Genomic DNA, 15,667 nt, shown 5'->3' with positions numbered 1-15,667 from the left:
TTCAGCTGGTTGCTTCTTTTATGCAAGTTTATCTGTTACCCTACTAAAAGAGTGCAGTTTTCGAAAGAATGGTTTCATCAGAAAACATCGCATAGACCAAGCTGATGTTTGGCATTTTCCAAGCAGTAGCTTTCAAGACTCATTCTCCCCTCTGAGCATTTGTGGCTTCCTTTGAAACTGTGCAAGAATAAGAAAACCATGCAAAGGTGTACAGTGCACGCATCATTGTGCAAGTTGCTCAAGTCAGTCTGCACACAGGAACACATTCTCTCATTAATTCTGCACTGAAATTGAAAGGGTCTCACTGGCATTACCCATCCAAAGTAAAACTGTTTACAACAAAAAGAAAAAGTGTGCTTTTCATCAATACACACTTCTGCAGTAATTACTGGTTGAGTATTATTTATTTCATTTATTTGACGAGCGTAGGTAGGAGTGGTCATTACATTGAAAGAAACAAATCACTGAGTGAAATAGAAAGTGTGTTGCACTTACCACAGCCACCAAAAGCAATGAAAGAACAATATTTGTCGTATTGCTTGCACAGAAACTAGCCTTACATTAGAGTGAGTGTGCACGAATGAAACTGACAGAGGGCCAAAGTAAATCTAAACAAGACAACACAACAAGAGTGACACAGTACTATATCAGTGTGTGCAACACGATTACAGTAAAATCTCGTTAATTTGGCCTTCAAGGGACCAGAAAGAAATGTTCAACTTATCCAATAATTCGATATATTGAATGGGTTTAAAAAAACTGCCCGCAACAGTTTCCATCAAGCAATGTTATCTTATGATGATGGTTGTCTTCATTTGAGATAAAAACCAAGCAACGGCAAACATTTTTCGAGATTTTGTCAAGTGCGTTACTTTGCACACACTGTCGGGAATGTCGAAGAATTTCTGCAGACTCGTAAAGGCTTCTGCGGCCCTTTTCACTGTGTGGTGCAGTAGCAGTGGTGCCTCTCCAAGAACGGCCCTGTCGCATTTTGAGGATGTTTCGCCACATGAATTGTGAACAGCGCATATCAGTGTACTAAAAAATAATGCACAGCAGGCGGAACAAGTGAAAATGGAAAGCAGTGCTGTGTGCATGTCTCCTATTTCTTGTCCTGCATCCGTTCTTGCTGTTCCACCTTCTGTGCAACGGAAAAAGCACACAGATGCAAGCGAGGGAAATATGCATGAGCATTATAACGGCATACAAATAAAAGACCAGTGATGCAGCACTAAGCAGCATCCGAAACAGCGCGACTGGCTGATGCGTGTGCCCGATGGCAGCCGTGGCCTGCAGGATGGTGTGCAGTTAAGAAAAGTGAGATCAAAACTATGCGACAGCTAAATTTCTGCAATCGGGGACTTCCGATCATACATCCAATTGCCGTCGCGCCTGCCATAGCGCACTCACTTGAGGTGTGCGGGCACCATTGTTTCATGCAATTCAATTTCAAGGAGGTCTATTGTATAGTCGCTGGCTGCGCGAGTTGTACCTTGACAAAATCCTCTATCTGAATTAACCGCTGCGAGCCTTCCCGCGTCCGAATCAACAAGTGTTCGACAGCATACACTTACCTGGGCGTCGGCTGGGACCACACTCCTAGTTCGAATGATCAAAATTTCCGAATTAATGGGTGTCGAATTAATGATATTTCAGTTACGCAAAATCATAGGCGTCATGTACTGAAGCTGAAAATGGGACAAGCAAGGCGTCTGAACATGCACAGTCGGCCAGATAAAGCCGGGAATCACTGCAAGTGAAAGACTGCCGTACTCAAGCATGACTGGATGGTTGGTTTTCGATTATGTATGCACTCAGCTGGTTCGAATCTCAGATTGTTCGCGGGAAAAATGAATTATTAGCGCCTGAAACGATAACATGTTCCCTTTCATATTGGAGCTACCTGTACATCCACCCTGAAACTTGGTCTGAGTGCTCACCTTGCCTAGCATCCGCCCTTCGAGTTTGGCATAACATAATATTGCATGTGTGCGGTGGAAGTGGACGTGCCCCTGGGTGGACCTGCGCCCATCTGGATCAAGGCCAACGTGAACCAAACTGGCTTCTACCGTGTCAACTATGACGCGTCCAACTGGGCAGCCCTGAGAGCACAGCTGCACCGCGAGCACGGCGCCCTTTCTGCAGCCGACCGGGCGAGCCTGTTGGATGACGCCTTCACCCTAGCAAAGGCCGGGGAGCTGAACCTGTCTGTGGCCCTGGACATGGCAGGGTACCTGCGTAGGGAGCGGGACTTTGCGCCCTGGGCAACTGCCCTGCCCCACTTGCTCCACCTGCAGCGCATGGGCAGTGATGCCAGCTGGCTGCCCACCCTCCAGGTACAGTGCTGTTGCAGATAGGCTAAGTGGGCAAGCCGGAGTTGGCTGATAGGTCACTGCATTCTAATGACAAAGATGCTGCTTGCATGAAATCTAGAAAAGGCCGAAAAATTAAGTACAAAATACAGGTTATTAGCGCGACGCCGTAGAGGCTGTCATTCTGCAAAGAATGCGGCATCAGCGCTGTGAGCGAAAAAGCAGATGGCCCAGCTGCCACCTATGTCATTTGACTGTATGACGTCATCAGAACCTGCCCACCGTGGCGGTTAAATTAATGATTGGTCATGAGAGGTTGCTCGGGTAGGGCAACCTGAGCGTCACAAGCCACACTGGTGGGGCTGTGTTCGAGCCAGCTACCTTCTGGGGCAGTGGTTCATCGTTTAATCACTGCACCACTGTTCCATGAGTGGTATGAGGACTCCAGCTATCTTTGAATGTAAAGAAGAGAATGACCAATTTTGCATATATGGGCAACTAGGCAAAACCTACGTGACAGAGGAGGAGTACTTGCACGGGATGGATTTTTAATGATATAGCTTTTTACTCTTAATGGTAGGTTGTGGGGTCGAGTCGGGGAGATAAATACGTTCTCCCCGCTTAATCGCGGCTGACACGGTTCAAAGCCGACCGGACCCCACCCCGGGATCGCGTACGCTACCGAGCGCATGCCAACCACGGCGGGCCTTGCTCCGGGGGAACAAAGGAACGACACATTGGCTGACACAAACAGGCATTTATTGCTACAGCAACAAATAGCAACAAGGTACACTTATGAATCAAGGTCGTCCGAGCAAGGTTCCGAGCGAATGTTCGCCTGCGCTAGGGCAAGGGATACTCCGCGGCCTGGACGAGACAAGAATCCGGGAGCGGGTCGCCCCGCCGCTTCCTCGCCATGCCGAGGAAGAGAGGAGCCGCGAGCGACACGTCCGCTTCCGCCGACGATCCCAGCCGAAGAGCCTCATGACCTCTCCCGCCGCGTTGTGGCGTGTACACTCCTTCTCTTGTCCATTGTCTTTTGTGACTGGTTTTTTTTTCAAGTTACTATGAACCAACTCTCCCGCGTGCGGGCTTCAAGCAGTCTCTCGCGCAGCGACACTGGCACCCTCTCTTGCCAGGTAATGTAACTATGTAACTGGCAAGGGAATGCATTCCTGCTCGAGGTGAGGTTGCTGCTGCACGGTGCCTTGCGGGAAAGCAAGCACAGGGGACTGCAGGGCAGGTCCCCACAAGGTTAGGCGTAATGTGGTGGTGAAAGAAATAACAGTGTCCACGTTTTCTATGTGATATACAAAGAGGACCCCAGGTCGCTGAAGGGACCCATTAATGCCATCGCGTCATAACGTTAAGGTGGAACAGGCCACCGCGGTGGCTCAGTGGTTATAGTGCTCAGCTGCTGACCTGAAGGACGCGGGTTTGATCTCGGCTGCAGTGGTTTTATTTCGTTGGAGGCGAAATGTTAGAGGCCTGTGTGCTGTGCGATGTCAGTGCACATTAATGATCCCCAGGTGGTCGAAATCATCCGGAGCCCTTCACTACGGCGTCCCTCAGAGCCTGAGTCGCTTTGGGACGTTAAACCCCGTAAACAATGCACCAAACCTAAAGGTGGAGTTTAAATGTCCCCTCAAGTTTTTGTCACCACTGGCCGATTTCGTAAGTAAACTGTGGGGACAGTTGCTCACCAGGAGTGTCCTTGAAGCTGCCATACAATACTTTCAGGAATGTTTGTGGAGTCCTTTTCAGTCTTGACGTCACAGGTCTGAATTGAGTGGCGGGAAAATAAATGTCCCACTTTTAAATCCAATTTTAATGCGTTAGCGTTAAGGGCCCCATTCTCCAGCAAATCCGGCATCGGCATTGTCGGTGTCGGCGTTGTGAGCGAAAAATCACGGGCATGGGTCTGCCTGGTGGTTACCAGAGAGCAACCTAGGAGGCAGGTTGGCCACCTAGGTCATGTGACCATGTGGCGTCGTCACAACCTTCCCACCGTATAGCGAGCAAAAAACTGCCCGCCATGGCAGGTTGCAGTAAAAATAATGATTGGTCACTTGGGATGAGCAACCTGGGTTGCACAAGGCTCACAGCTGGGAACACCTGCCATCGCAGGGCAGTGGCACATCGCTTAACTGTTGCACCACTGTGCCAGGAGGGGTATGAAGACTTGCAGGGATCTATGACTGTAAAGTAGAGAATGACATTCTGCATATTTGGTAATTAACCCATTACGAAATCGTGTCATACCCTCAAGGCAGAGCTTAATTAAGTGACCCCTACAATTTTTCTCAGCATTGAGTGTCTCTTTTTGCTGCCGGACAAACTTTGGCAAGTGCCGTAGAATCATCATAAAAATAGCCATAAAACCTGTTTTTGCAAAGAAAAGATATCAGATGACGTTGTCGTCAGAGTCCTTTTGAAGCCATTAATTCCCCAGTTCTCGGGTTGAGGGGGCTGAAACACATGCTCGTGCATCAGGGCCTTCATTTCAGGTACCCCCACTAAATCTGTCATGGTGCGCACCATAGCATGGGTGGTTGCAACTTGAAATGCTATAGAAAGTGTGCAGTGCAGATGAATATATGTTTTAACCTTTAATTTAAGCTTCGATCTCACCTCTGTAGCAGGGAACAAACGTACTGCGTGGGTACAAATGAAAAATTTAGTTTCGAAACCGAGAGGTGTGCATACAGTCGAACCCAGATGTGTTGAATTCTAAGGGGATTGGAAAATAGTTCAATATAGCGAAAATTCAATGTACACATAGAGGCTTGAACTGCACTCGAGGTCATGACAAACTCTGGCTTACTGATCGCAAGAGTCATGCATCAGAAAGTCTCGGCACGCAACGTGAAAGCACTTTATTTCACGAAAAAAAAAATTGCTAATTTTCAACTGCTTTTGCTTTGGGTAATGAAGATGAAAACGCTGGTTTGGATCTCCTCCAGACTGTCCAGGTGTCACAGCCCGGTGCCTTCCATTTCGCCCCAAAAACGCCGAATGAGGCTGAATGCTGCCGCCAGTTCAGCGGCTTTGCATGGGCGCATCTCTTCTGGAATACAGTTGTCCTCGTCGTCGCTGGAATTGCTTTCTTGGGCAGAAGCTATTCCGGCTACAATGTCCTCATCAGCAAGGTCATCTACAGCCTGAACTTCGCCGTCAGCGTTGATGAAGTCCTCAACAGTAAGCTCCGATGGGATGACGCCGGGAAAATGGGACGAGTCGCAAACACATCCTTCAAGCATTCATCATCATCTAAAGATTCGAGACATTCATCTCCAGCCACTTCAAGGCCTTGCCGAAACGGCTGGCTACCGTGGCCTGTTTTATGTTGTTCCAAGCACTGGTAATCATCTGGTAATCCAAGCACTGGGTGGTGCCTAGCAGCAGCTTAAGATCAGTTCTCATGCGGAGGTTTATGAGGAGCCGCTGAACAAGTCGCCTTCTGTAGCCTACCTTGAAAGCCTTTATGATACCCTGGTCCATAGGCTGCAGTCTTGCTATGGTGTTCGGCGGGAGAAACTTGAGTTCAATGTTCTGCAGCTTGCAAGTCATTTCACGGGCCGAGCACTTGTCTAACACAAGGCATCTCCTGGCTGCTGGCAGCAGCCCCATTTTCGCCTGAAATGGCTTTTCCCACAATGCAGTGGCAGTCTTTAAACTGTTGCAGCCACCCAGTGCCACCGCAAAATTTTCTTTGCCAAGACCCATGGCAAACCATTCGGCCTTCTCCATTAACATGGGACCATCCATGGAGATGTTTTTCGCTCAGAGTTCGAAGAACCATGCATATAGCGTCTTCTTAACTTTGTCAAAAGCAGCAGGGCGTGCGCGACATGCTCCCAAGCGACTTTGCTCACCTGCTTTGAGCGTGACGTCCTGCTTGTTTTTCAGCAGCTTACTTAGAGTGCTCTGCGGAATGCCGAATGAGCGTGCCACTGAGCACTTCTTTTCGCCACTCTGGACGCGTCGGGTCACCTCAAGCCCTGTTGCGAAGTCCAGATTCTTTCTCTTTTTTACATCCATAGGTGCCATAGCTCACTAGGTGACAGCAGTCATGCACGCTACAATTGGTGCATTGAAACAAAGACACGCACAAGAAAAATGCGACAGCACCTCACTGGCCGATGGAGTCGACTGGCGTCGGTGGAGTCGAGGAGTCAGTAGAGTCGGCGAAGGAATGTCAAGGGCAAAAAGAGAAATGAAGGAGAGAGAGGCAGCAAAGTCAGCAGAAATGCCACGTTGGTGGTAGTTGTGCCAGTCGTGGGGTGCCGTGGGCGTAACCACTGCCTGGCTCTTTCCAGTTCTCTTGTCTCCCTCACCAGTGAGCAGACGCTGCCCTCACCTATGAGTGGTCTGACCGGTTTTCTCTCTTTCCCGAACGTCGCCGCTCTCCTCCGTGCTGCGCATTGTGGGACCGTACATGCAAGTGTCTTTGGGGAAAGCACACCTTCCAGGGGCCCGGCGCGGTGTTCGAAATATCGAACGTCCGGCGAAACTGGAGTTCGATATACTGCACATCTGTCATACCTTTACATAGTATTTTCAAGAGGATAATCTTTGTGTTCGATATAGCCAATAATTCGAAATATGTGGTTTCATATATCCGGGTTCGACTGTATCACATCAATGAAAAATATGAGACAGTTCCTTTCTATCTGAATAAATAGTTGGAATTGCACAATGCCAAGAGAGGAAACTTGGTGGTGCAGTGTTATTTAACAGCACAAAAGACGCAATTGTTAAGAGCAGACAGAACATAAGGTCCGACTGTCAGCTAATCTTTTTCTCAAAGATGCGTACAATGTACGCTTGGCCACAGCTCCACAAACAGATATTACATATAAGGAAAAGTTAGCCAAACAACTCTTACATGTGTCGCTCGTGGTAGCTAGGAAAGGAAACTCTTTATGGTGTAAATCCGGTGTGGGCGAGCGCACACACATTTATTTCTCATGAGGAATTGTTCACAAATTTTTCTCTGGCACTGTTCTGTGTCTTTGCATGATAAGCTGTTCCCTTTTCTGAACACATTCAAGTCCAAATATGTTGAACTGTTTATATCGAGCAGTCAGAACAGTCCCTTCATAATTCCATGCAAAAGTATAGCACAGTTGTTCGCATTTACCGAAATCCATTCACTGGACACTCTGCCCAACGTGGTGGCTCAGTGGTTAGGGTGCTGCTTGGCTACTGAGCCGGAGTACTGCGGTTTGAACTCCACTGCGGTGGCTGAGTTTCGATGGAGGTGAAATGCAAAAGGCGCCCGTGGGCTATGACATGATGTCAGGGCACGTTAAAAGATCCCCAGGTGGTCTAAATTATTCTGGAGCCCTCCACTATGGCACCTTTTTCTTCTTTCACTCCCACCTTCCTCCCTTCCCTTACAAGGGTTTACATAAGTTGTGATACAGTTACTGTGCCATTTTCTTTCCTCAAAAACCAATTTTTAATTTTCAACATTCAACATATCAACCAGAGCTGCGCTGCCCTGCAAGTGGGTGGTTCTCCTTTTAATGGCGTTCCCCGTGGTTATTTTTTGTGTGCAGAGAGAGATTGGCTGTGCAGCCTTGGGCACCAGCTGGCTTTGCTAGCACTGTAAAACTGCGTGATGAGGTGTGTGGGAGTAGGCTTCAGTCTCTCATACTTATTTTCCACGCGGCACGGCGGCCGTGCGGTGAGGTCAACCTAACTGACAGCAGCCTAGCGATGGCCCTCACATGGTGTTCTTTGCTCACTTCGCTGCCGAAGGCATTGCGGAAGCCAACTGTACCTTAATTTGAGTGAGAGATTATTTTATTTATAGTGTACTGGCTACAGGATTACAAATCTTATGATAGGCAGTGGCTAGTTCTAAAGCATCTTTCTCTGTGGCTTCGATGCGATGCAGGTTAGGCCTAGCAATGCACTGGCAGCACCAACGTTCCTGCCACACCCATAGGGAGGAACCAGCACACTGTGATTCCTGCTAATGCGGCGCTGCGGTCGAAGGTTGAGTGATGTAGTGGGCGGCGTTTGCTAGCATGCCGCAGGTTGTGTTTTGCTCTATGAGGGCTGGTATGCATAGCACGTTTCCTGTTTTTCTAGATATCTGCTGGACTCTAACATGTATTTAATAATCTGTTTAACTTTATCAGTGCTATGTTTTCGGCAATAAATGCGTGTGCACATTCATGTGTCCTATCTTTGGTCAAGGTATACTGGTCTTTATAGCTTTGTTTCTCGCTGCTGCAACCTCGTCTGCATGTGCGAAGTGGAAATCTTTACTACAGTCTCATACAACTCAAGAATGCAGCGACGAATGCCTCTCAAAGGCCTCTCAACTGGCTCTCATGGCGCCACGGTCAATCTCCTGGCATGAAATCGCCTGTGGCTGCCTCTATCAAATAGGATTAACCCCAACTTCCGGACACTCTTTCGACGCCATTGATTGGAAGAGGTATTTGACACTGCGCTCTGTTACTTGCAGCTTACACTTCACTACCAGAAAACTTTGCCATTACCTCTCCGTAGTGGAAGATCCATTAACATCAGGGATTAATAAACATAGGCAACATGACTCCTTTCTTTTACAATTTCAAACCAAAAAAAAGCAGTTTATTAACATACCTAGCATGTGCCGTCACTAGTACATGCTCTTAGACAAGCATTGCATTCTTGCTTTCCCGCTGTGCTCGCACCGCATAATCATTCTTACCGCATAATTGTTTTTTCTTTCGCAAAAAAGTGCATGCGCGTCTTTAAGTAGAAATGGATGACACGAGCTTAAACTGATTGCCTTGCCATGACAGCCAAAAGCACTGGTTCGATGCTTAACGACAGTGCCCAACAGTTTCCAGAAAATGTGACCAAATACTGCGCAGCACTGGTTCCACGCTTAAAGGGACGCTGAATAAGAGTCTAGAAATAATGAGAAAATGCTTCCATTCGTAAGGCACTATTACCTAAGTATACAGTTATCATTCCAGTTATTTTCGAGTTTATTGGAGTGGCTGGAATGGAAAGGTGTGAAAACTGGCCGTGGAAGCATGGCTCCAGAGCGCGCCGATGCCGCATGGCGGCGCTCTGGTGCCGCATGGCGGCCATGATGTGGTAAGGCACGTGGCCGGAATGAGTGCACTGCTGCAGCCGGATATCTCCTACCGTGAGCAAATTATTTACTCTAGCCAAGAAGTGTTCTGTTTAAAGGTCCCAATCTGCACCGCATACCCGGCGCATTTTGGGAATGCGTACACAGAATATTTCCTAAACATTGCTTATTAGAAGGACCCTGAAATGACCACATTGTATCATTTTTCCTGCACTTTTAGCTGGTTCAAATAATGCATGCTACAAGGCCTGTGAATTTTATGGTCTCATGACCTAAAGGAATGTCAACGTATTTCGGAGCAGAAGTTTACGGTGTGCAGGTGTCCACAAAAAAAATAAAAAATCGGCGCAGTCACGAAAGTCAATCGCCTGCAATAGCTTGAGGTTGAGGGAACCTCTGAACTCTCCATCCATTGGTTGCAATACCAGGCCACTTAGTCGCGAGGCAGCGCTACAATATTTTTTTTCCAATAACACGCATCCGAGAACACAGTACTTTGCACATTTTGGTAGTGCTTGCATTATTGAAGTGAATGCTTGGGATTTTGGCGCTTTTGTAAGCAATGCACTTTAATGGTAAAAACAACAATGATGCAAACCATCTCATCATTAAATATTTAGACTAAATAAAGAGGTGACATGTTGAGAGCTCTTAAAGCACAAGTGGGAAGCTGCGGCAATAGGTGCACATGTTCCGATTGTTTCAGCTAAAAAGGTACTAGTGTTTGAGTGATGTTACAGAGGCATAACAGATTACTGCCCTGAGACCTAATAGGGATCACTAAAATGGATCTTATTCAATATCTTCGCAGTCTTTTGTTTATATTACGTGTAAAAAAATACATTAGTCAATTTGTCTTTCAATGGTTGAGCAGTACATGCATTTACTTTTGTTTGTTTTTTGCGGCACATACCATACATACATCAATGCCGATGTAAGATTCCTGTAGTGATGCATAACATTAAACAAGTGTAATACTTGCGGTATACATGATGTCCGGCTTATTGTGAGAGGTCAAGGGAAAACAGCGTAAAGAAATTTTTGAGTCACTTTTGGCTGTTTTCTGTATATTACGTCTGGCGAAGAAAAGTTCGGGTCATTAACCAGATTAATCAAAGCTGCAGTATTATGAATAAGTGGTCGGCTGGGCCTTTGATTTCAGCATCCATCTTGAGGCTGCAGTTCTGTTTGTGTTGCGTGATATTCTTTACTTTATCCATGTTGAGCGGGCGTGGGCGCTACACTGAAAGCGACTGCAAAGGTATCACAACAATATAAAGTATTTTTTTACAATGGCTAGTAAACTTAGTCATTGGAGGTGGATGCTAGCTTTTCTTAGCAGACATGCCCATGCATTCGCAGATCTGAGCAGTGCACGCTAAATTAGAGTTGCTTATGTGATACATCGCTTGAGAACTCTCTTGGCAGTGCTTCTATGCAGGCATGCATATTTATTCATATTCATTCAGAATCTTCCTGGATCCGGTAGCACTTAAATTTAGAGGAAGGGTATGCGCAAATGAAAACACAAAACGTGTATTTTTTCAGCAGGGAAGGCCAAAACGCTGGAGAAACCTCTTCTGAGCGTTTGCAGTACCGATTATCGCATGCAGGTAGAAAACAACAAAGCTCTGTATTCTTTTTCTTTTTGTCACGATTTGCATCTTTCGCCTGCGCGAGAACTCGTCGCGAAAGGAAGCAATCACGCAAACTGCCGAGCAACATGTGCAACATGATCGGGAGCCCAGCGATAGAACCAGCTGAGTTGATACGGTGCTGGCATGGCCGAGCTTAACGTGCCACTAGCGGCGGTGCCACACTCTCCCCTAGCAGCAATGGCATACCTGGGTGCAGCTGAAGGAAGGTTTCGTGGTCTTCACACCTACCCATTCTAGCCACCTTAGCTGTATTTTGGGTGTTTTGTCAGCGGCCACACAGAGAGTGCCTGCCTACGAGCTGGTGGGCATGGCGTCATACCTACCCTCAGCAGTGCCGTGGGAAAGCTGCCTTGGCAGTGCAATCCCCGCCCGCTCGTTCCTCTGGTAGGCGCGAGATGGCGCTACTGGTACCGTCTCTGCAAAATGTTGCTTTTCAGTGTGAAAGCACTACTTCACGAGGTCAAATTGGCTCACCGGTTCTGTGATGCTTGACCTTGAGGATGATCTTGGGTCCACCATAAATAAATAAATAAGTGAATAAATGAATAAATATTGCCGTGACTGGGATTCGAATCAGCGGCGGTGCTATGGTGCTCTAGAATACTGGGCAGTGTGATGACCGGCAGCGGAAACGCGGGCTGCGTTTGTGATGACCGCCACGGGCTCCCGAGGGAGGGTGCTGCATGCAACTGGTACCTAGAGTCACTGGATAATATAAATTATCCAGTGACTCTATTGGTACTCTAAGTTGGCCGCCTGGCGCATAGCGGTACGGTGATGCCAGGGCTACATCGTAGTTGCGCAGTTCTGTTTGACGATGTCATTGCACGCGATGCAATTGCTAGTTTATTTATTAGAGGGGCTACTTATTCGCTGAGTTTGGCTGCGTTCCAATACTCTAGACGTCTAACAAGACGTCTAGTGTGACGTCTAGGAAGCAGTCTACATGTCCATGTATTGGAACTTGTCTACTGCTCGCGCCGCCTCGTGGCATAATAATGTAACTAAAGCTTATGAACAGTTGTACTATTTTTCACAAACTGAGCAATGACGATAATTAAAAACGTGTTTTCAACAAGTTTACACATTTCTTCTGCAATGACTTTGCGCGTAAACCGGACTGGTGGATGTGCCTAACGGTCTGTCTACTTGTAGCAGACGGGGCCGCTCTCCAAAGACGACGCTAAAGAGATGCGATTATTCTTTTATTATTGATGCTAAACTGTACATGCTCCTCGGACGTGCTCGTCCAGACGGTCCTGTAAAGATAAGAAAGAATACGAAAGACTGTAATCAATGTGCGCGAAATGCGATACGGCTAATAGACACTGCAACAGGAAAACATACGTGACATTAAACCTGCTGTCTGCCGTACGTGGCACTCGGAGACAGCGAGAGACCTGAATACAGCAGCGATCTTTAATCCTGCAAAGACTAAAATCAATTCGCCACATGCCGGTGTATTTGTTCTGTGAGTGTAGAGATAAAAAAGAATGCACGCGAAAGAGCTGGTTGATGCAACTAATACAGCAACAGAAGAACACATTTGTTAACCGTCACGCCAGCCGTCTTAACGCCCGTCGAGGAAACCAACGACAGCGACAAGTATTCTCTAAAACCAAGGTGCTAATTAAGATTCGACATCGTCAGATGCCGGATCACGTAAATAGACCTACAGCGTCCGCTGCTGTAGCAAAGCTCTCAACTGCACGATTTTCTCCTGCGTGATTCACTGTTAGGAATCGCACGTCCATGAAGATTAATTAGCCACTAGTTTGCGTACCAAATAACATAATGGAATGACTCACAATTTTCCTTTCCTATACTCCGTGTACAGTCCGACGCCCGCAAGAGCACGACTCGCTCATCCGCGTACATCAGCTCCGCCATCTTTAGACAGCAAGTCAGCCTGCATCGATGTGGACTTCGGTGAAGCAGTCTTATGAGACTGCTTCGCCAAGAAATGGAACGCGTCCCAAGATGGCGGCTGTCCGGCTAGACGTCTAAGTAGCCGTCTACTTTGGAGTATTGGAACGCAGCCTTTGTATTTATCAGTGTAATTTTTATATGCCTTACTGCAGATGTCTTGCGGGCATGGGATCAGTGTGCGGCGTTTGTATTGCTATTCGGTACTGGTTCAAAGCATCTGATGCGTGCAGCCAGAACATGCCCAGGTGAGATGTTTGGAGGCATGGTCTTCAACAAAACTTATTATTTTGGAGTTATTTCTTCCCTTGGGGAAATAAAGGCTTCTGCCAAGATGCGCAAATTTAGTTGTACTTAAGCAATTGCAGAAGAAAGCAATATATGTTTGAATAGCAGCTTGTGCTTCTAAATAAGGACTGCTTACAAACACCTTTTCTTGCAGCTTATGCTTATCAATGCATGATTGAACTTTTACATTAAATTCGGGTTTGGGTGTCAAAGATATCTGAGATAGTTACTGCGTCATTTCCTTTCCTCAAAACCAATTTTCAGTTCCCAATCTGAAGTGATAACGTACTCAGTTTTCTGTAGCTAAAAAAATTGTGACTGAATCCCACACAGTACCAACTAGTTTGTAAAGGCAGCCAGAATGGTGCAGACGACCAGCTGAGTCAAAATTCATAGTGTATTGGGACCTAGGATCCAGCCTGGTGCAATCTCCTAACAGTGAAGTTGCTTTCATGCAGTGTGTCCATGGGCAGGAATATGCGTTTTTCAACAACAGTGCTCATCATTAACTGAAATATTTATTACAAGCTGTCGCAGATAAACGCCCGTAAATATCCTTTGCTCCACGCTGCACACTTGCGCGGCTGGCCAGCCGGCTGGCGTAAGTATTGCTGGTAGCACCCTCTGCGCTGCGGTACCTCCATCATCGCAACAGTGGCCCCCCGCTCCCATGCATTCGCGGTGTGGTCGTCACAACACTGGCCAGTATTCTAGAGCACTATAGTGGTGCGAATAGATCAGCTTTGCTGACCACTGCACAAGATCTCTAGGCTATCACTGCAGCCGATCACGTCTCATGTTAAACTGCAATGCACTCTCACTCAGTGCATTGCACATCGTCTTCTTCATCATCTAATATTTGTGCTTTGAGCTATGCGGTGGTAGTGACAGAAAGATGTGTGCTGCATGCGTTGGTGTGGACAGCGTTGGGGCAGAAACGCGGCACTAGAGCATTATGGGTTGGCGTTGACATTGGTGCAGAAATGCGACATTGGAGCATAGGCCTCCGGAGTACGTCGGGCAAATTGGCATTTATGACGTAAACTGAATCACTGAGGTAAACTGAATGAATCTACGGTAGAAGTTAAGAAAAAGCGGTTGGAAACTTGGTGGCTCAAAAGCGAGGATGTGACGTACGGTTACAAGTTCAGGATTCAAAAATGTATTTAAACAAACGCGGAGAATTTATAGATATCATTATGTTTGATGCATTGAATAAAGACATAAGGGAAAAAAGAGACTGAGCATGGCGGCAACTCGGATCACCCCGTTTCAGAGGGGGCGCTCCGAACTTCCAACCATCCGTCCGTCCGTCCGTTCACCCACCCACCCATCCATCCATCCATCCATCCATCCATCCATCCATCCATCCATCCATCCATCCATCCATCCATCCATGCACCCATCCAGCCATCCATCCATCCGTTTTTCGACACGGAGTGTTTTTTCGACACGGAGTGTTTTTCGACACGGAGTATTTTTTGGACACGGAGTTTTTTTTATCCATCCATCCATCCATGACATCGCATATTGGCCGACTTCCCCGATTTCCGAAGGCAATTTTGCTGAAAATCATCGCAGCATCAGTGATGGTCAGTGAGCTTCAGTAGGTTTGGCAAAGCTTCAGTGCACTCTTTTTTCATGTAATAGCCTTGTGTGTTAGAAGAATACATGATTTTAAAAATGCCGTTGTGCCGTCTATGTTTCTTGTGTGCCAGAAGTATTCAAATAATTTGCTTCGAAATTATTCAAGGAAAGTTACTACTTGCTCTGAACCAGAAAACCATTGTTTGCTCAGCTGTAATTTTTATATATAAATTTATCAATATATCAAATTATTTCATGATACCCTTTGAGTTTTATACATCCGGGATCGACTGTACTGCTTAGCAGTGCATGTAAGGATTGTTTAATTTTTTTCATTCTGTTAGAAGTTTGAAGTTTCATTTATCGCATGTTGCAGGTTACAGGTTACAGAAGCAGGTCCCAAAGCCAGAGGCTGTGGACGGGACGTCCTGTAAATTGTAAAAAAGTATAGTCAGCAGTGGCAAAAATTATACAGTTATTAGCATCAATAGGGAGTGGTGAATGAAACATGAGAAACTATTACGAACAGTTTTATAGCAGTTTCTGTTTGTGCAGCTGTCACCAGGTGTATATATTGCGTGCGTCTTTCCAAATGAAATCAACAGTGAGTCAGAACCTATTTTGTGTCCTTGCGTCGATCTATCTACATCTTTGTGCTGACTTGACCATCGAGGATCAGAGCAGGAGCCAGGTTGTGCTGGCTCTTTGTGAAGGAGGTGGGAGGAGGAAAGAACTCTGTGAGACTGTTTGCGTGCCAGTATGACAACAAATTGCCGAGAGAAGGTCAGCTT

The 15,667-nt window shown here is 46.7% G+C and overlaps 1 protein-coding gene across 1 annotated transcript in view; it reads left to right on the top strand.

Annotated features, from left to right (window-relative positions):
- The first annotated feature begins 1,985 nt into the window (after positions 1 to 1,985).
- Positions 1,986 to 15,667, top strand: part of LOC144095618 (glutamyl aminopeptidase-like) — a 37,259-nt gene continuing 23,577 nt past the window's right edge. The window contains exon 1 of the mRNA XM_077629289.1: positions 1,986 to 2,336. Within this exon, the coding sequence (XP_077485415.1) occupies positions 1,986 to 2,336 (351 nt within the window). The remainder of the gene's footprint in view (positions 2,337 to 15,667) is intronic.

This window comes from Amblyomma americanum, chromosome 6 (assembly GCF_052857255.1).
Source record: "Amblyomma americanum isolate KBUSLIRL-KWMA chromosome 6, ASM5285725v1, whole genome shotgun sequence".
In the NCBI taxonomy this organism is placed as follows: Eukaryota; Metazoa; Arthropoda; class Arachnida; order Ixodida; family Ixodidae; genus Amblyomma; species Amblyomma americanum.
Note: the sequence above shows the minus strand (reverse complement) of the source record. Positions and strands in the feature narration are given on the sequence as shown.